Source organism: Streptopelia decaocto, assembly GCF_964273445.1.
Source record: "Streptopelia decaocto genome assembly, chromosome: 3".
Lineage (NCBI taxonomy): Eukaryota > Metazoa > Chordata > Aves > Columbiformes > Columbidae > Streptopelia > Streptopelia decaocto.
In genome coordinates, this window is record NC_138656.1 from 65734285 (window position 1) to 65756332 (window position 22048).

At 42.2% G+C, this 22048-nt stretch overlaps 2 protein-coding genes and 1 long non-coding RNA gene across 6 annotated transcripts in view; 1 reads left to right on the plus strand and 2 right to left on the minus strand.

Annotated features, from left to right (window-relative positions):
* Positions 1-6096, minus strand: part of TRMT11 (tRNA methyltransferase 11 homolog) — a 28417-nt gene extending 22321 nt beyond the window's left edge. For 2 of the 4 annotated variants that reach the window (XR_014183637.1, XM_082048569.1), the window contains exons 1-3: positions 5943-6096; positions 2013-2078; positions 1213-1286 (exon numbers count right to left, since the gene is read on the minus strand). Coding sequence is in view for 2 of the 4 variants with exons in the window: in XM_082048569.1 (XP_081904695.1) it covers positions 1213-1286; positions 2013-2078; positions 5943-6017 (215 nt within the window). In the remaining 2 variants the exon portion in view is untranslated. Of the gene's footprint in view, positions 1-1205; positions 1287-2012; positions 2079-5942 lie in introns of those variants that run through there. The other 2 variants (XM_082048570.1, XM_082048571.1) reach the window with 2 other exon arrangements.
* On the plus strand, positions 5980-14435 carry LOC309437824. Its single transcript, XR_014183638.1, has 3 exons — positions 5980-6116; positions 8693-8747; positions 9351-14435. It is a non-coding gene; the product is annotated as an uncharacterized lncRNA (long non-coding RNA).
* Positions 14436-14584: 149 nt separating this feature from the next.
* Positions 14585-21904, minus strand: HINT3 (histidine triad nucleotide binding protein 3). The gene is made up of 5 exons (XM_082048573.1): positions 21735-21904; positions 20466-20583; positions 19085-19154; positions 18152-18278; positions 14585-16295 (listed from the first exon to the last, which is right to left on the minus strand). Exons 1-5 carry the CDS (start codon positions 21876-21878, stop codon positions 16248-16250), a joined length of 507 nt encoding a protein of 168 aa, XP_081904699.1. The 5' UTR covers positions 21879-21904; the 3' UTR covers positions 14585-16247.
* Positions 21905-22048: the final 144 nt, after the last annotated feature.

The following is a 22048-nucleotide window of genomic DNA, read 5'->3' on the forward strand; positions in this document are numbered from 1 at the left end:
GAAAATGCTGACAGCATACACTGTACTAGCGAACTGAACATCCATCATCAGATTTTATTCAACTGTTGGAGAAGCTTTTGTAACACCTTCAGTCCCACTTTTTACTTTTACATTTACATACGTATGGGGAAAAAATTGCTGGGGAGATTTTATTTTGATAAATGTACACTTCAGAGCTTTTAATTATCATTAGTAGTGCATCAGAGATGCTTCAGCAATCTTCCTCTAAAACTAACATATCTCACCACAACCAGTAGTAGACCAATAAGAAATTCTTGGTCTTCATGGGCCAGTGATGCTTTCTACATAAAATAAGGATACATTAGTTGAAAGAGGATGGTGTATGGAACATCTGCAAGCTGTTTTGTCATGTTTTACTTCCCTAGTTGCCTAAGGCTGCTTTTGGAAGTGCCGTACGGTTTATTCCCATCGGAAACATACTGTCCTAAGGACAATTTTGTATACCTGGGTTTTTTTTAGGTAGGGACAGCCCAAATCACTGTAGGTAAAACTGAATACCTGACACAGCAAGCACTCAACAGGGACCATGCAACACTCTGCAGAGGTGCCCAAACTAGCTCTGAATAGGACAGCACAGATAACCCAAATTTAGTGTGGTCAGAGAGGCATACCACGGCTCTGCTGCTTCTTGTCCTGAACCATCTCTCAGGCCTCACTGGAAAGCAACTTATTCAGATACCTCTAAGAAGTTCCAAAAGCATCTCGAATAATCACACTGTGGTGTATTCCTGTGTTCTTGAATTTTCTAGAAGGATCTCTGCTGCTGTGGTCTGGGCTGAAGGCTCAGATACCAGCACTAGGAGGGTGACATGAGGAATCACCACCTTTAACCTCCAAACCTGATTTTCGGTTTTCACATATCACTGGGTTTATCTTTTAACTGCATACACATTTTAGAACAATCCATTAATTAAATATTATTCAAGTCAACTAAAATGTCAATGACACTACGAGACAAGTACTGGCTCTGCAGTGAAAAACACCATTTCAAGCCGCTGTGCTGATTGTACACAAAGGAAAGAGGATGGACATGCTACATAATCAGATCTACAGGCTCCAGTAACACCGCCTCAATTTAAGAGGTAATCAGAGACTATTTTAAAACTCCATACAAAATGAGTATTTGCCACGATATAACGGAACAACTTTCCACAGCCTACATTATAATTTATAAAATTTTTCACCTCTTACTTTGCACATACTGTCCGTTTCATTAGTCCCCTTGCCATCTCTTCTGAAGGAATATTGAGAATCCAAAATGGAGACTGAAATAAAGAGAATATAAGTGATGCAAATGCCTAGCTGGAGAATGTCACACAAATTACACAATCCAACAGTTCTGTTCGACAAAAACAGAACACGCATGCTGAAGACAAAAAAAATTAATAAAACAATCTCTTAACTGACACAGAATGTGAGGATAAAAAATTTAATTTGAGGCAAAATTAATACTCAGCTTGAATGTCTAAGAAATTTTATTACTTATTTCATTTTCCCACCACATCTTTGACTTGGTAGAATGTCATTTGTTTGCTTATGCTCCTCTAGATTACACACCCTCCTAAGAATATTAACACTTCATTACAAACAACCAGTAACTAAAGCTCAGCGATGTTCTGTGACTGAAGAACAGAGACCATATTCATCTAGCTTCCCTCTCCGGATATGCTGCCTCATTGATTGCAAGGGAAACACCAAATTCAAACTGCTGCTGAATGTTTTTGTGGTTCAGCTATTCTGAACAGAAAGGGGCCTCCCAGCAGATGGCACTATTTATTTTCTGTTAAATGAAGACATGCTGAGGTGCATTTTGTGTGTCTTTCACTCAACTGAGTCCTTACTAAAAATGAGAACTAGTCATTTTTGGAAGATACTTTATTTTCCTAAGAAATTTCAAAATTTATTCAGCTACCCCCATGTAATAAAAAACTAAACAGAACATCCTTGTATACCATACATGCACTAAACTAAACTTTTTGGTTCTTACTTACATTTACACGAATTTCCTGCTCACTGCTGAACTGTCCACCATAAAGTGAGAGCAAAGATGTTATTTCCTAAAGTGCAAATAAAAAGGTCACACTTTATGAGCATTAAGTAATGTTTTAAAGAAAGAAAAAAAAAAAAAAGGAACAGCAGCATACCATAAATTCTAATGCAGATGGTGACCTCCATGGGGATTATGAACGAAATGTTAGAGACAGCAACAGAAGAAAGAACGGTGCCACGAGGATGGAGCGAGGCTCTTCTCGGTGGCAAACAATGATAGGACAAGGGGTAATGGGATCAAGCTGGAACACAAGAGGTTCCACTTACATTTGAGAAAAAACTTCTTCTCAGTGAGGGTGCCAGAGCACTGGAACAGGCTGCCCAGGGAGGTTGTGGAGTCTCCTTCTCTGGAGACATTCAAAACCCGCCTGGACATGTTCCTGTGCGACCTCACCTAGGCGTTCCTGCTCCAGCAGGGGGATTGGACTAGATGATCTTTTGAGGTCCCTTCCAATCCCAAACATACTGTGATACTGTGTGACTTACTGTGGGAATCGACAGTGAAACACTCCTAGAGTAGTTGTATGGATAGGGCAGAGGTTCACAAATAAATTCAGCTTGTATGTACTGTTCACGAACTGAAAGAAATTACTCTCCTGCTATAAAATCAGCTGATTACCCTTCTCAGAGTTCAGCTGCAAAGGATCGAGCTATGGTTTGGTTATGAAAAGTTGCACATTATACCACACAAGAAGATCCAAGTTTGGCAAATTTCAGTAACCAAATGGCACCAGTTTGCATTTTCTCTTTCATCAAAATCTTTACTGTTCAATCCCACACTCTTACAACAATATTCCTCTTGCAATATTATTCTACCTAATCTTAACATATTTTTCTGCCTAACTGACATAAAAGTGATGTCTCACTAGTACCATTCTGACCCAAGGCCAGGCCCAGACTGAGCATCAATCTCTTCTGTTACCTCTCTGCTTTACAGGTATCTCAACACTTTTCTTCAGTAGGTGTCTTTTCCAGATTAAACTAAATCAAGGACCATAAACTGAGCACGCAAAACAAGCTGGTATGTAATAATAAAATAAACAAATAAATACACCACTAAAAAGGCTTCTGAACTGAAACGAGAGTTAAACATTGACGATGTTTCTGGTGCAGCCTCTTTGCTAGAACTCACACACTGCAGCCTCTGAACGCTACTGGCAAAAGAACACAGAAGCAAATTTTTATATTGGTTTACATTTGAGCTAAGTGGGTAAATAAAAATATTACCATAAAGTATTTAAAAAAAAGGAGGAAAAGAAAACCCCTACATAACAGTAGCACATGGCTTTAGGGCGACTTTAGCCCACTCATTCCCATCTTTCCATTTGGGTAGAAAGGACATTAAAAACATTGGAAAAAACAGTGGTTTTGCTCCAAGATAATAAAAGTTTATGCATAAATTTCATTGTATGGTCCTGGGACAGCAAAAGCATCTGAGATTTTACATGAGTTGGTGGCATCTCCATATGCTACTGGTAATACTACCTATAGGAAAGCGACAGGAATGAAAAGCGGAGAAAACATGGCCTGTGAGTAAAGGCTCAGAGAGAAATGAGATCACAACCTCCACACATGCTAAAGGTTCCTGCGATAAAAAAAGGCAATAACCTTTTTTGAATGTTTGCTACAGATGAGATGAGCACACCGGGTTCAAGTCACAGCAGTGCTTGGGATGAGAGGCTGGGAAGAACTTCAAAGAGTAAAGACGGTGAAGAACTGGAACAGATCTGCCTGAAGATACGCATCGGTCTGTCCATGAGAGACACCCAGTGCTGGAAAACAGGATGCGTGATGTTACCCCTCAATATCTGACCTAACCAAAGAGAGACCCCTGTCTATGAAGATTCTTAACAACTAAGACATATGAAACACAGAACTTATTCTACAGACACTTAACAAGTGTGGACTTCCACAAACACCTTCGGCTGTTGTGACCCAGCACCAGAAGAAAAGGTGCCCTCCTGTATCCCATATGCAGGTGTGGCAGAGATGGAGATCAGGCAGCTGATTTGGCTGAAAAAAATCTGTCCTTGCTTGTTTTGTTTTCAGACAAATCAGGTCCCTAACACAGCTCATCACAAAGCCAAACACACAGCTGAGCAGCCACTGGAGTAAAAGAGAAGGGAAATGGAACTGCTTCCTTCCGCAGCTGAATCAACCAGGTGCGACTACAGCCCCGGTGAAAAAAGAAAAACCTTTCGTGTTACATATAGATTGTCTTTTTTTTTTTTTTTTTTTTTTTTACTTACTCTGATGACCTTGCCTAAAGAAAAATTGGTTTGATCATAAATAAATTCATGTTCCAGTTTCCACAAAGTAGATACTAAAAAATAATGCACAGAAGAAAGCCTTAATGAAAACAAGAAAAATAAATGATGCAATACACAGTAAATATTTTAAAATGTGTAATGATGACCTACCGATTCTAAAAAAATAACTCTGCATTTCAGCACTATTTTAAACAAGACAATATTATCCTGGATCTCATATTCCTAGCTCTTCAAATGGTGCCTAGAAGAGCAGTGAAGGTATCAACATTTGTTACAGTGTTTAGTAACGCTGTAAGTCATCAAAAGTTAAATTTACAAACAAGAGGGTTTTCTTATAAACATGGAAATGGAGTGTGTGCTAAATCAGATGTTTACCAAGGACCCATGAAAAACACCAGGGCCTCAAAATACCAGGGAGCTTCAGATAATCACAGAATGTTAGGGATTGGAAGGGACCTCAAGAGATCATCTGGTCCAATTCCCCTGCCAGAGCAGGAACACCCAAATGAGGTTACACAGGAAGGTGTCCAGGCGGGTTCTGAATGTCTCCAGAGAAGGAGACTCCACAATGCCCCTGGGCAGCCTGTTCCAGTGTTCTGTCACCCTCAAGTTACTTTTTTTTTTTTTTTTTTTTCTGTGAATAGCGATTGGTATGATTTAGTGTCAGGGAACAAACTGTGCACCCCAAATTTTGCAACCAACTGGCATAAACTTGTCCATGACAAGCAGATGGCACTTGCAGAGGCAGGACTCGCTGGCTCCCACACCTGACCTGCTGCGATGCCCCTGCAGAAGCGGGTCTGCTCTCCCTGATCCCGCATCGGCCAGCACAGCGTGAACCCTTCTGGCTGAGCGAACACTCAGCATTACAAGCCAAAACTGAGCAGTCCTTCGTGCCGCCAGTGCGACACAGAGGAGGAAGCCTGATGGCAGACACCAGCCTTGGAGATCTCCATTTGATCCCAGCATGTGTGCAGGCCCTGGAACTTCAGAGAAGCCCTGTCTGCTGCTCCTCAAGTCATCTTCCTGAAAATGGAGATATGCACACCCTCCTGCCTTGCACAACTCCATGAACACCTGGGGCTGAGGGTCTCACGCGTCACCAGCACAGCACCAACCACACACGTACCCACATCACAGGGCTGGGAGCAGCTACACAGCTTAAACTAAAAAGTCACCAAAACAAGACCTTAGAGAGATTTTCATAAACCCTGCTTTTTTTTCCTCCGAGTTCCCATTTCTTATTTGGAGCCCCAGGTACTTTGCTGGCAACCTCTCCTGGCCCCAAAGGCTCTTGAGAGCAGCAAGGAAGCTGTTTCCTCAGAGTCCCCACCCCACGGCGCCCGGGGCAGAGCGGAAGCCCACGCCCGCTGCGAGGGGAAGCGGAGAGCGGCGAGGGAAGGGGCTGCGGGCGCCCCCGCCCCGCCAGCTCTCCCCGCGCCGCCCGGGGCGGGCAGCAACGAGGCCCCGCCGCCTCCCGGGCACCCCCCGGGCTGCTCCCGAGGGCAGCGCCTCGCCCACCCTCCGCCTCAGCGGGCCGACCCCCCGGCCCCGGCCCCAACCCCAGTCCTGGCCCTGGCCCCGGCCCCGCGAGGCGCTCACCGGCAGGCGGAACTCGAGGTGCTCCTGCGCCAGCAGCAGCAGGTACCGCCGGAGCGTGGCAGCCGCCAGCGCCATGTCCGGCCATTCCCCCGCCTCCCGCGCCGCATGCGCCGCCGGGCGGGCCCAGCAGCCGCGGGAGGAGCCCGCCCGCCTCGGCGGGAGGCGCCGCCACCGGTAAGGGGCGTGTGTCTGAGACCCCCGCGCCGCCGCGCAGTGCTGGGTGCGAGCGGGGCTGCGGGGCTCTTGGGCAGCGGCCGCCTGCGCGGGGACAGCGTGCTGCGGGCACTCGCAGTTAATTAGCGCTGAGCTCATCTTCTCATCCCTTTTTTAATTTATGTTTTGTGTATGCTTTGTAATGCACGCCGCGTGCATTACCCAGCAGTACCCGTATATAATTTTTAAGCAAGTAAATATTTGCGTACTGGGGATACGGGTTCAGTAGCGTTTCACTGGTGCGCGATGGAGAAGGCTCGGAGGGCGGGTCAGGCGGCTGGTTCGGGCTGAGCCCTTCGGGCAATGCAGTTGTGGCCTCTCCTCCCGACAATAACCTTACCCCGCAGGCATCGCTGGAGCAGGTCGTTAAAGAGCATTAACAATTAACAGACGCCAAAGGAGTCGCGTTCGTTTTCCGTGGGAAGGAGGTCAGCGCCGGCGATCTGGGTGGAGGAGCAGCTAGAGAAACAGATTCCCCGGAAAAGGGCAGAGATATGATTGTCCGATGGCGAGGTGGAGGGGTGAAGGTTTTGGATTGCATCTTATATTTTTATTTTAACACTTAGACTTGATAACTGGAACCCCGTACTCACTGATCTCCCTGTTATGTTGAGCTGAAAGGTTCAGCTTATCCAGATTTCAGTAAGCTTTTTATTAGATGCAGGCCAGCTTAGCACTGAACTCATGTTCAGTATTTTCTGTGCTAATTTTTGGGCAACTTTTTTCTGGATAGCAAAGATTTTGCTCATGACCTGTGAGTACTGTGTGGGCCGAGTTCTTTATGCATCTCCATAATCTCATCCCGCAGCTTCCCCAGTTACCTCTTCCTGTGATAATCAAAAGTGAGCTTTGCTAGGAAGCTCTAGCCCCGATGATTGGCAAGAAAACAATCTATATATGAACTGGCATCTAAAAGTGAACTTTCCTAGAAGAGAAAGAAAAGACGTAGAAGTGGATCAGGCTTGTTCATTTCAGTGGTCGAGCCCTGAGACCTGGCAATAACCACATCGCTGAACTGCTGACAAACCCTACAAGTCTGACAGTGTATACAAAATCTTGGGATTGCTGAGATTTAGTGGAAGAACTCTGCTTTTATTTTTCCAATCTGTCTCACTTTAAATTTCTTAGCTGTACAGCTTCCATTTTAGAAACTCCTCAGGAAGGGTTATTGGTATTGTTTAAGCTTAATCTCTTGGAGCCTGGCATTCTCTTTATCTGCACTACTCGATCTGCAAAGCACTGCCGTCTGTTCTCAGAAGCTGAATACCTCAATTTTCTAGTGATACTGCTTTCTACAGAAGAATTTAATTAAAGCCCTGTTTTTTCCTGCTTTTGACTTGAGAATCCGTGCAAAATCACTGGCAGTCTCTGTATGCTGCTCAGCATAGTTTGAAAACGTATGTACATTACTAAATAAGAGCTACAGTGTATTTGATCCTGATATAAAAACAAAGTGCTTTCAGATGCTGTGTTTGTAAACTTAGCATACATTCCTGTAACTGTCACTGAAAATAATCAAGCAGTTTGGCTGGCGTGGATTTGAGGAGTCATCTTACATCAACAACATTACATAACTATTTTAGGGAAGGCAAGGAAAAACAATTAGCCTTTTTAGCCTTCAGTGGAGTTTTAAGTATACAAAGCGTAATTACTCAATTTGAAATGTATCCAGGAAGCTAGAATTAACCACCTTTCTCTCACAAAAAAAAAAAAAAAAAAAAAAACAACAATAGGATCATATGACAATCATGAGTTTCAATTTAAAAGTGAAAGACTGTGAATGAGAAACCATTCTTTAATCTGTGCTGCTGTTTCTCAGTTCTCTTCCTCAGCTGTTGTGTTGCCATCTCCTGCTCACCCCATGCACTTTTCTAGATCCAAAGGCAACACAAGCTTTTTTGACCTCTTCACTGGTCATGGGGTTCATGTGCAGCAGCATCAACATCTGCATATCAGCATATACCCATGAAACCGTACTTTTAAAGAAAAAAAACAACAACAAACTTTTAAAGTAAAGAAATGCCTAATCTGTGTATAAGTCAGTTATTAAGTTGTTCAGAATTTGCATTTCTGTTAATTTCCCCATAGAAAAGCTATCATTAATCCTCTGTTTTATCTCCAAATGTCCGTGAGAAAAGTGTCGGCTCTGCTAGTGTGATATATGGAAACTAGTTTGTGTATTCCAACAGGTGGTGGATATGATGAAGCAAAGACATGGGTATTGCAGTTGGTTCTCTGTAGGTATATAAAAGTCCATCGCTAATTCATTGATGTAATTACATACTGCATAGACATGCCATAATCTAAGCACATGTAATTTTCCAGGTGTCAGGCAGCTGGTGTACCTGGGGGAGCTGGGCAGGGAGTGCAAGCTCCTTTGCTTGCAGCCTGCCTGCAGGTTTTATTAATAGCAGGCAGCCATGGCTGTGCAGCACGGCCTTTTAAGGGAGAGCTAGCTAGTTTGGCTCTGTCTTCACTAAATAGGGTGTTGCAGGCAGTGCTGTGCTCACTAACTGGATTTCTGCTTCACTTTTCAGTGCCTGATGAGGAAGATCCCCCTGCTCCCACCGCACGTCGGCATTGCAGCTCCAGGTAATGTTTCTTGTGCATTATAACTGCAGCAGCCTGCAGGCTCCTCGTTGGTCGGTGCAGCATGGGTTTGTCCACCTTTAATCAGCGTGCAGGCAGGAGAAGGGCTGCCCACCCCTGTCCGTGCGTTGGTGCTGCCCCTTGGGGAGCAGTTCGCTCCCTCTCCTGTCACTAGGGCTGTGCAGAACAGTCCAGCCAGCCCTGCATCCCAGCCCTGCATCCCAGCCCTGCATCCCAGCCCTGCATCCAATTGTTTGGGAAGTCTGCGAGGCTGCCGGCTGTAAGGATAAAGTTCTCTAAAAGGCGTCATTGCATGAAGAGTAAGTACCACACTACGTTTGTGTTGCGTGTTGCGGGGTATGTACGGTAACTGTGGGACTGGTACGCCTTGTAGCCTTATAAACATAACTTACTGTCCTGTGTTACAAAGTGACTTCTGAATTTCAGCTGAATCATTTTAACTTTCCTCATTGCTGTAGAACTGTGGGCGGACTTAACAAAATCTTCAGATTTTTAACATCTTTTTCAGCAGCCCTTTTCTCTCACTCTTTCAAAACTCTCCCCCAAATTACGAGGCTGATTTTTTTTGTTGTTTTTCCTTCACAGCTGAGAGTGCACCCAAGAACCACAGTTACAACCAGTCATTGGTTGTTTTCCTGTTCGAGTGCCCTAAAACATTCGTGAGGAATGGAGGAAGATAAAGGGCAGAGTGCTAAAGCCACCAGTGCGGTGGGTGACTTGAGGAAGAGTTGGCAGACCTGGGCAGAGGATCACATTGAATATCAGAGAAAGAACCCGTTCAGCAGTGATGACAGGCTCGCATCTAAACCGGTGCATACTCACAGAGGAGATCCTACCTACGGGAGACCCCCTGAAGGGTCTCAGACAGAGCAGAGAGGGAAAGATGCTCACTCACACGTGGGTAAGGAAGTAGAAGAGCTGTGCTTGATCATTAGAAGCACTGGAGAGGTGGGAGAAGATGGACACGTGAGTGTGACCTTCGGGCAGCTGTTTGAAACGTATGTGACTATTTCCAATAAAGTAGTGGGAATCTTGTTAAGGGCCAGAAAACACGGTCTGGTTCATTTTGAAGGTGAAATGCTTTGGCAAGGAAAAGATGATGACGTGATCATCACTTTACTACAATAAAGCTTTGTCATCTAATGAATTCTGCTGCCTGGTTCCATGTGGATGAGCATATCTGAATACCATCTTGAAAGAGGTTTTCATTACAGAATTTCAACTCAGCTGCTTACTGGGACAGGAGAGAAAATGGGTGAGAAGGTAAAAATGGTAGAGATTTGGACAGAAATTACAAATAAGGAACTAATCCATCATGCCACTATTGGATTGTCCATTCGTTATTATCATACACTACAAAGTATACTGCAATTCTTCAGATAACTCCACTGGCTTACTGCTTTAGGTTACGGAAATTATAAATTACTAACTTGCTGCCATACAACACTGATTCTTGCAGGCTTTGAAATATTTTTTGTTGTGTGGGATTTTATTTGTAAAACATGGAATGGAAAACTGTTACGGGAATTCTTATACTTCTTAAAAAAAAGAAGAGACTGGTATATAACAGAAGTTTGGGTTATTTTCACGTGTTGAAACTGAATGGAAGTTACTTTCATGAAGTATATGAAAATCCCCGAATTTAAAGAAATAGTACAGCAAGGATATGTGATGGTTCCTAAATTATTTGTAGATTATTTTGGAGAGCTGCATTAGTCCTGGTATTTAATAGTCTGTTCTTGTCGTAATATCTTCTCCAAACTTTCTGTGTCTGTTGCTCGTTTTCCTCTGTAGCTCATCATTTTTACATGTTCTGTTCTTCTAATGCTGTGTCAACCCTTAGAAGATCACAAAGCTCTGCAGTCTTCTTGGTGAATTCAGCTAATATCCCATCATAGAAAGCAGGGTGCCACAACATAAAGTTGTAAAAGACAACTGAAGCTGTATGTTGGGGCACTACGCATTCACAAAAACAAACAAAAAAAAGGCTCTTTCACCAAAAGGTAGCAATTTTGTTTATAATAGGAGAGTAGAGATCCTGTAGTGCCAAATGTATAAATAAAAGTGTAGCAGTGCAGTCCTCACTTAGCTGAGGCAGAGCTTTACTTTCAGGGCACAGTTGTGAGTTCTCCACACTAGGAGGAAAAAATGATCAGCTAGTGAGAATTGTGACTGAAAGATGACTAATAACAATTTCCTTTATGGTTCTTCCAGGGGAACTTTTTCTGTGTTTAAAAAGAAAATTTAAATAGTTGTAATAATGCTATTAAAAATAATCAGGAGCTGTATTCATGATAGTTCCTACCAAGAAAACTGTATAACTAGAAATATATATATATATATATATTTTTTTTTTTTTATCAGTGCAAATAAAAGCTATTTTGTGGTGTTAACTACACTACTTGATGGGTCTTTAACGTAAGATAAACACTTGCCTCAAAAGGGTATTGAAATCTAAAATAAATTATGAACTTGATAAAAGTAATAGATTATTGTATGCTTTTTATAGAAAAGAAGGGTTTTTTTTTTTGCAAAAAGCCTAAAATAATGGGTTTCTGTTTTGACATTGTCATCTGATGGGGATTTGCATCAAAATAAGCCTTTTGACTCAGCAAAATAAAATATGGATTTAATTATCCCTCTGCCTCTTTTTCATAGTGAAAAGACAATAGAAGTAGGAAAAAAGGAGGAAATGAATGTGCTGAAATAAGTACATCTGCAGGACAGGGGTGCCAGATCCGTACAGCATAGAAAGGAAAACAAAGGGTAGGTTTTAATCACCACATAATTTTGCCAGGTAGGAAGCTGAGGAATATGTGTTGCACCAGGTACTGCTGGTGTGTGTTCCCTTAACTCTCAAAACCACTCCTTTGTCCTAAACAAATCTGTGTCTTGCAGCTGAAAACAAGACACGTAATTTGTGGTCCCAACACATTTAAAATGCTTTGGTTTTTTGAAAAGCATTTCTTGCCAAAATGACATGAGCACACCTCCGTGGATTTCAGCTACCATTTGTTAAATAAAACCTGGACATTCAAAACAAATCAGGCTTTTTATAATAGAGCTGCAGAATGTGGTTTGTTTAATTTTGACGCTTTGCAAATTCAGTCAGGGCTGCTGTAGCACCTGCAGGAAGCAGTGTCAGGTGGTTCAGGTGTTGCCAGCTGACTAACAGGATGGTAATATCTAGAGAAATAATAACATTACTACGCATTGTACAACTAATACATTAAAATGCACACAGTTGAGATGCAAGTCCAGCTCATGCAGACTTATTAGTTGTTAATTAAGTCTGGCTCAAGTAGTTAAATGTCAAGAATCCAGGCTTGCGCTGCTGTGGAAGGAGTGAGTGTTAGATGTTTACGTGGCCTCTGCTTACTCTCTCCTGCTGCTGGTTGGGTTCAACATCACTTGAGCACATGTACAAGAGCTTTAAGCACATTTCTAATCAAAACAGATAGAAGCAAGTTAAGCTCTAAAGAAATGGTCTTACCAGTTTTGTAAGCAACTATAAAAAGCTTGCTCTATCATGATATTTTGATTAAAACCAGGGATTATTATCAAAAATATTATTTCTAGACTGATGGATGTTTCTAAACAATTATAGGGCCAAATTTCCTACCTGCCAGCTTTAGATGAACATTCTCTAAAGAGTGACTGAAATCTCTCTGTGCCCATGCAATGGTTACAAAGACCAGAAGGTGCCAAACTGGGTCAGCATGCAGGTTGACAAAGCCAATCTTCTGCTCCTGGCAAAAGCCAATATTTCTACGTCTAAAAGATAGATAGATAATGCAATTGGTCAGTTTGTCCACTGGTACACTCCAGGATAAAAAAAAAAATACTTCTGAAGCCTGACTATAGTCAGGAGTGCATCATATCTAACGGGCATGACTCAATTTAGCTACTAGTTCACAAGTTTTCCAAACTTCTGCTTCCTCATCTGCAGATGAAACAGGAATTTAAACATTTCAACGGGCAACGTTTTTGCAACAGAGCACCTTTAGACCAAATTGAACAAAATAAATTATTTTCACACAGAATTGTAGCATGTGAAGTTTTCTAGCATTACAGATTATTTAGAGTATCTGACCATCTAAAAGGTGTTCTTGTCCTACTAATTAACTTTCAGCTCTTCAAATCTCTCCTAAACCTCACTTCTTTGTGGCAAGTTCCCTCAGTGGTCTTTCCTCTTCTTCCACTCGAAACCTGTGAATTCTGCATCTGTTTTGGGCTGTACGTTGTATAGGGATTGTCTGTATTTTATCTTGTCCAACACTGAAAGCACTTCAATAAATATTGCACATCAGTTTGAAATTACAGTGAGTTTTTATACCGCATTTTATGGTTTCCAAATTTGTCGAATTTCAAATACATTTTTCACTGGCTTGCTCCCTTTTTTATGCCTTTATTTACAACTCACACTTGAGAAGGCTTCAGAATAGTTTGATGAGCTAATACCAATTTAATCACATTGAAAATGCTGTCCTTAGTCAAAACACAAACATTTTTATTCTGCATTTAACTCCATTAAGAGTTGCGTGTGTATCTGTTTCATCCTTTCAGAGAGGGCAGTTAGTACTCCAGCATAAAAGCAGTATTTTCTGAGTTCACATTAGGTTGGGGGTTTATGTAAAACAATTGAGCAAAAGAGTACAAATAACACTTTGTCATTCCTAAATGCGTAGTAAAAAAAGCAGCTTTTCTCAGGACTGCTAATACTGGATCAAAGAACAACAGAGGCAGGGGCAGTGGCTGAGGCACGTTCCTTTGTTTCTCCAGCTCTTGGAGAGCATGAGCTGCTAAGTTAACTCTCCAGGAGTATTTTATTGATCTTTTCTCTCTGGAAAGCTCTACAGATGATTTTGGAAGTTTCAAAACGATGCTATAATGCTGCTGTAGAAGAGGGTGACATAGCTAACAGGGTCTGCTCTCTGCCTCTTCCAGGGGCTGGCCAGTAATTCTGGAACCGATTAAAAGCATTTGGATAGGCTTTTCAGAAAATAGTTCTTAGCCCAATTAAAAAAATTATCTGCTGAGTCTAAGTGTGCTTGTCAATACAGAAGGAAAATGGAACACAGTTCTATGCTGAAAACCACTAATGAGATACTGAGCATTCATCTCAGTAATTAACGTGGCTCCATTTAACACTTTGTTTGAGTGGGTTTGAGGCCTGGCTGCTCATCAGCAAAAGTTTGGAAGCTAGATTGTATCCTGATTTTTACCTTTCCAGTTTTCCTGTCTTGGTGGAACTCTTCTCAAATGTAAGATGCGAAAGCTGACCTTTGTGCTTCTGCGTACGTTTGAGAATGTACTGGGTCTGGCTAGGATAGAGAGAATTTTCTTCCGAGCAGCCCGCGAGGTGCCGTGTTTTGTGACTACAACAGTGTTGACGACACATGAGCGTCCGACGAGTGCAGAGCTGTGCTTGTGCAGCATCAAGGCTGCCTCTTTTTCCTGCTCTTGCCCCTCTGTTGGGCAAAAAAGCTGGGACGGGCACAAGCTGCCCAGCTGGGATATTCCCCACCGTAGAATGTCACACTCAGCAATAGGACCTGAGGGCGGTTTGGAGGGGAGTGGGGGAGCTATAATTACTGGCCTGCTTGTGGGAGGTAGTGAGTGATAGCCTGGGCTTCACGTGGCTTTTGTTTTTATTCCTCTTTCCTTCATTTATTAAACTGTCTTTATCTCAACTCAGGAGTTTTCTCACTTCTGGTCTTCTCATTCTTTCCCCTACCCCACCAGGTCACAGGTGAGTGAGCAAAGGGCTGGCAGGGTTCAACCCCCACAGTCAACCATTCCATTGAAGTGGAAGATCATTCCAAGATTAGCATTTGTTGTTTATTAATCCTTTTGACAGCAGTTCATGTTAGTACTTTAAATATTACATGTCACAGTTAAGTACAGTTACATAAATTAATTACAAATCAGAACACACAGAGTATTAACTCTTTAGAGATCTTAATGTTCAGAGATTTCACAAAGCCAGGAGTCAGCTTAAACCTCCTAATCTATTGCACAGAAGCAGTCAAAGTTCAGTGGCTTTAGTTTACACTCTTCCTACTTATTGTTAGAAATTAAAACCCCAAAGGACTGCAAATGACACATAAGCACCCCACTAATAAGAATAACAAGACCTTGCAAGCAAGGTCTTAGAGAAGAGATACAAACTTTTCTGGGTAGAAAACACTCTTCAGAAGGGTGTGAACTTTCTGAAGTTATTACAGTTTACTGTAAGAATATTACAATTCATTGTACCACTAAGGCAAGAGGTGCTGGATCAGTGGAAAACACTGAGAAGATTACGTTCAGGGAAGCTTGCAGATGGAACAGATCATCACCTCGGCTGTATCTAAATGCATCAGCCAAGGACACTTGATTAGTTAGGCACCAAGAATGTGAAGGAAGAAAATCCACTCTGCATTTTCTGCAGTTTTAACTTTCCGAACAGTTCGCCTTAATATGGTACTGAGAAACAGAACACTAATATTACTGATCAGAGTCATACAGCAAATGCAAATGTTCAGCCAGTTCCTTAAGGAACCTGCCACATACTCACTGAACTTAAGACTCGCTTCTCTTATGACTTCATTTAGAAATCAAATTTAGCCAGGGCATTAGTAATCCACAACGGACTTCCAGTAAGAACAGTATCAGAACCATCTAAAAAATTGGATTTTTTTTCTACCAACATGCAGAAGAGCGGTACATTAAATCAATACATCTGAACTCTTCACATTTTTTGTAAACATACAATAACTAATTTAAAATATTGTGCACATAAGAGAGAAAAAATCTAAGTCCAACATACAACCGCTTACACATACATTTAAACTATATTCTATATTATATATCTTTATCACATCTTGGGCACCTACTGTATTAACATTTACATTGTGGCTGTCATGCAAATAAGACAGGTAATCATATTAAAGTGGTTTAGCACCAGAAAGTCAGTAGTGTACTTTCAGCAACGTACCTACTAATAACTAGGCATGAGTAACATATCATACAAATACAGATGGAAACCTCAATGTTTTAAATGTTATTTGCAATTCCAGAACAACGCATGTTTAAAATAGAAGCTTGATTCAGCAACAAATAATCCCTTTGGTACCACGTACATGCTGTTAGTAGTAACTTGTTGCCTTAGTTGGAATACATTCTGCTGCTATACCCTGCCCTTTACAGGAAAAGTTCTCTGAACGTGTGCATATGTGTATGTATGTATTATGTATTTTATATAAGTATATATATACACACAATAATAAAATACATCACCTTATTGTCAGAGAAGTATATAGACTCAAGTATCCAAACAGGAGAATTAGGTTGGCAGCTACAAATTGTGTGTATTTCCTCATAAGGAACTAAAGCTTTTTTTATCCTGTTATATTATTGGTAACACCAAACTGTGCAACCTTAAATCAGAGTTCAAAGACAAAGAACAAACTGGCTAACAACACAAGGCTAAGAGCACTTTCAGCTGGCAGCATTTTCAGTTTGCAGTCGCTCAATCAGTTGATCAGCCTATAAAAGAGAGAAAACAATGCATGAACTATACCGTGGACCTTCAGTTTCCTGAAAATTCCATTTTAAAAATAGTAACACTGGCAGAGCATTTACTTTTCATTTTTACAAAGCATACAACAGAAACAGAATACAATGATGGTTTTAATCAGCAGACTCTTTTTCACTTTTTCCATCAAACTCCCATTAGGTGACCAGAAAAGGAAACACAACCTATGAAAGTCAGAGAATGTCTGAGCAAACCAATAGCAGATAAAGCCGCGTGGGTTTAAAGACCTCAGAAGACAGCAGTGCCCAGAACAACCAAGCTGCAAGACCTGGAATTCTTTTGGAAACACTCCAGAATGGCATGTTGTGGCCTCTCATCATCCAACAAGCTGCACCCCAGCCACATATGTTGCTGAGGGATGTGCATTCACATATGTGGTTCACATCACAAGATATACATCCATTTGGTTACATCCCCACGCTCACACACACTTCTCTCATCAAGTCTCTAACTAGGGCAGCTGTATTTTGTGTATATGACAACACAAGCCCACAGAGCCCTCAGAAAGGCTCAGGGCAGAAGGAAGGCTGCCAACATTGTTCTAGAGGCCAAACTGGGCACATGGAGACTAACAAGGGCACTTCTGAAACAAACCAGTTTACTGACAGCCTGTTTTTGCCAGTCCCACTGAACTAATCTTGTATTTTGAACTAGTGCTTCTGGTTTTATTAAGATCTCCAAAGGAACTTCGTTAAAATGTGAAAAGCTTATGTTTGGCGTGCTTTAAATACTCACAGTAAAAATGCAATCAGTCTCTTAAGGTAGGAACAACTTAAAGGAGTTAAGTAGCTCTTGCAGTTAATTTGCAAATAAAGCTAGACAAAGCATGGAGCAACTGAAAATGAAGTTATCTGAACCTTGTTTTGCATTCTTAAGCATTCAAACCCCAAAATAACTCAAGAACATTTTCCAGTGTGGTAACAGGGCAAAATATCTTTTGAAGCGCATCCATATCAGATAGCTAAACTTGGTATGTATCTCCCTGAGCTAATCCAAGATAGTAAGCAGTAAAACTACACAGCTACACTTATTTGAGGGCCAAATATTTGTGTGATGCTCTACAATACAGCAGAGACACATTGTTTTTTTTCAAGCTAGGCAAGATAACCAGCTTCTCAGCTACTACTGTGAAGAAGCTGTTTTTTCCCTTTAAGTAAGAGGCTGTCTATATTTTTTACATGAGAAAGACCTCTTTCAGCATCTTTGTTTAGGAGCTGAGCAATGACAACAGGATGCTGTAGCTGCCTTGCAAGGACAGGTTCTTTGCTGTGTCAAAGCAGTGAGAGTAAGCTCTAGTCCTCCAGAGAGAGATTTTCAAACAGTGATTTAGTCAGTGTCAGCTCAGTCTCATTGTTTATCTCTACTGACATAAATCAGCACAAACAATGTTTTTGTAAAGCAGACACTTGGTTTAGTCTAAAGATGACTAGATGAGAAAAAACACGTGAAGCAGTAAGAGCAATCACTAAGTGGCCAGGTTTTTCACCTAAATTTGTGTGTACAATACATAGGCCACCACATTTGAATACATCCTTTTAAATTAAAGAACAAATACTTATAAAGTGTCCTCAGAAGCACATCACATTAATCTAAGCTACACATTAGATCCAGAACTACTGTATATAACAGTTTGCTGTTAATGCTATTGTCACTCCATTCCCCACAATAAGCATAAATATTAAGGGGTTTATTATTACATTTTCTCAAATAGACATAGTTGCACATAGTTAAAAAAATGTTAGAAAGATGTCACATTTTCAGCTTGCAATTGAAAAACCACCGAAAAGCTCATCTGCATTACACTTACCGTGATAAACCAGTATGAATTGATTCTGTAGACGAGCCTGGACAAGAATCCTAGCTGACTGGCTGGGGCCAGGACATGAAGATGCAAATGGGATATCGAGCAGAACGGAGGCCAGTGAAAACCCATTCTTCAGCAAATGAAAACAGATAAAAAATACTGGTGGAACATCGCAAGTTATGATCAACTGAATCAAGAACCCAACTCATCACATTTTCCTTGCACATAAAAGGCAAGGACAAAAACATGCCCTTTCCTTTCATTATGCTCTCAGGAAACGTTTCCAAAGCCCATTAACCTCCTCCTTCACATCTCTGTATTTAAGACATATTTTGTTCAAAAGGAGGGTTTACAAAATTAAACTTATCTTAGATGTATCATATTTAGTTTTCAGCTGGAAAGCCAACTGTCACTAGATGAATGTTGTTTCTACCTATTTTAATCATGAAGGCCCAGCTCACTATACTCTACACTATTTAAATTATGTTACAGTTTACTTGGGCTAACAAAGGCACCAGCTTAAACTAAAGGTGCAGCACTGAAATTAAACAAATGCACGTATGACTGAAACACAATGCAGTGCACCGCTTGAACAGGACAAAGTTAACCTCTCTTTCAGAATCTAGGATTTAGAGCATATTTCCAGCATGTAATTAAAGAGCAGACTTTTAGATAAGTTGCTTGAAGTGCTCTCCCTATCCCAAGACACAGTCAAGAAAGAATCTGAGAGCTGGAACACAATCTGCAGTGGAAATTCATCAGAAAAAGAGAGTTATATTCAATGCCAGCACATTTTACTTGAGAAGTCATGCGAGAAGTGAATGCAGAACTGATTTCTTCAATAAATCATACTGCAGTTGTTGCCACTATCTCTAAAGTAGCATTCTAAAACGTAAAAAACATACTCAAAAAATACAGAGGGTTTCCATTACATACCTTACATCATTCAAGTCATTAAAATTATTTCTCTGAAGAACAGCTTTTCCAACTTCCACCATTCTCTGCACTATTAAACACAAATAAATTTAATACTTAGGTAATATTTTACACATCATATGTCATCAAGTAATTTGAAAAGGTATTCTTCAGAATATTAACTTGAAACTGATTATGCTAGTTCACAAAAACGGGCTTTTAAAAATATACTGTAACTACTCATAGTCAAAGACTGTCAAGACAGTGCTGTGCAATGACTGACATAAAAATTGACAGTTACCAATCTCCATATTAATGATAATTTTAAGTGTGGTATTATTCTCACAATTTTGGCCAAAGCCATGCTATCACCACACCCTTACTAAAAAACAAATAAACAAAAAAATCAACCAACAAATACTGATTGGTCAGAATGATGACATTTACACAGCTATCGGACTTTGATCTCTAGGTCCTGTGCAGCCTGGCATAAGTTAGGAAGGTTCAGAGATGGTAAACTAATTAAAATAAAACTCTCAGTCCCACATATCACTGCTGTATCACTGAAAAAAGAAGCAAGTCTTATACAAAAACTCATGGAAAAGTCTAAGGAATCATTGCAAAGCCAAACACATGAAAGTTGTTTCTGGACAAAAACCACCCTACGTTTAGAAGAGAAATAGTGTGATGCAATATTTGCAACATGCAACTCTAACTCTTTTCTTGCATCACCTGTAAATTTCCCGTAGGTGGAATATCTTTATGCATGTATGGCTGTACTTTCTTCTGTGAGTCAACATACTTAGCTAGGCATTTCTTGTGAAACAAAATCCAGGACAACGTTTTCTTAAAAAAAAAAAAAAAGCCTGTCAACAATAAATCATAGCTTCAGTATTTCAGAATTTTATCTTTTCAAAAATTATTAAAGATTTTTGGAACACCATTTCTTTCTTCTCTCACTCCTTGTTCCCCTAAAAATAACATAGCGCTTATTTTAAAATAAGACATGTTTTATTAAGTTCTTCTGTAATTTTCCATGTAATTTAAAACTGCATATCTATCTAAAAAAATACAATGGAGCAGCACATAAACACTTTAAAAATAAAGTCACAGTTCCAACAAAGTGCAGAGGCATCTGTACTCCATGCAAACAAAAGGGATTTTGTACACCAGTGCAGTGTTTTTCTAGAATTGCGCACACACACACAGACACACACACAAAAAGTGCTATTCTAGAATAGCACATGGAGGATCCCAGGAATGGTAAGTCCTTTCCTACACGCACTATTTCCATGTTTACGTCATTAGCCAAATGGTGCTCAAAGGTGTCATTTATTCGACAACACACTCAAATTGTGCCAAATTATTTTTCTTCACACTAAACACACAGTGCCAGGCTTACCTACAGGTACGTGTTCTGCCTTGAGCGTTTTGCAGTTCCCCATGTGCTCCACCGGCACCACCAGGTAGTGGTGGGGGGCACCGGGCCTGATATCTCTGAAGCAAACAAGGTCGTCATACTAAAAAAAAAAAAAAAGATGCAAACATATTAAACTGATTAGGACGAAGATATTGGCAAAGAGTAGGTAACAAAGTCCATCTTCCCCGTATCAGTGTGATAGCTTAATGCCATAGTTAAAGTAACTAGCAAAAATCCGAGCATTTTTGCAGCCAGCCGACTTTGAAAGACTTGTAAGCGCAATTTGTGTCCTCATTTGACCTTCTGCGGCCAGGGTTCCCCAGCGTCTGCTTTGTTTCCAGCTGTTGTGCTGACATTTAGAGCTGGCAAGACATTTTATTTCCGATCAACATCTCACTGCCACCTGCACAGGAGCGCACGGCTGCTGAGGCTGCCCAGGCGCTGCCAGGCCGAGCCAAGGGCTGGCACCCAGCACCGACACACACACGACTTGAGGGGTTTGATCTTTCATCCTCAGTTCAAGGACAGGGAACTGCTTGAGAAAGTCCAGCACAGGGCAGCAAAGATGATTAAGGGAGTGGAACATCTCCCTTATGAGCAAAGGCTGAGGGAGCTGGGTCTCTTTAGCTTGGAGGAGACCGAGGGGGTGACCTTATTAATGTTGGCAAATATATAAAGGGTGAGTGTCACGAGGATGGAGCCAGACTCTTCTCGGTGACAACCAATGATAACACAAGGGGCAATGGGTATAAACTGGAACACAGGAGGTTCCATTTAAAATTGAGAAGAAATTTCTCACTGAGGGTGCCAGAGCACTGGAACAGGCTGCCCAGGGAGGTTGTGGAGTCTCCTTCTCTGGAGACATTCAAAACCCACCTGGACACCTTCCTGTGTAACCTCATCTAAGTGTTCCTGCTCCAGCAGGGGGATTGGACTAGATGATCTTTTGAGGTCCCTTCCAACTCCTAACATTCTGTGATCCTCAAATTAACCCCCTCGGCCCCCTCCTGTTCTCCCGGAGCCCCGTCCCTGCTGCGGGCACCGGGCCCCGCCGAGCTGCTCTCACACCGGCACGGCCACAACCCGCCTCCTTCTCAACCACCCGCCCAGGCCGACCGAACCTCTCGGTGCAGCGGAGACCGGCCGCACCCGCGCCTGCGGGAGAGGACGAGGGCGGCGGCGGAGGGCGGCGGGAGCCCCGCCGGGCGGACACCGGGGAACGCTGCCGCCGCCGGGACGCGCCTCACCCACCTGGCAGGGCAGCAGCGCCGTGCCCGTCTCCTCCCGGCGGGCGATCCTGCAGAACACACACTTGCTGTCGTAGCCACCGCCGTTACCGGCTTCTCTCCCCTCGGTGCTGGCGGCGGCGCCGGCCGCGGCCTCCTCCCCCGCCATGGCCCTGGCCCCCGCCCCACGCCCGCACACACCGCCCGCCCAGCGCGCCCCCTGCCGGCGGCGGGCGGAGCTGTGACGCGGCTCCCGGGGCGGGTCCCCGAGCCCGGCGTCCCCGCCATTGGTGACGGTGGCGAGCGCGTGAGAGCACCGCCCCGCCCCGCCCCTCCCGC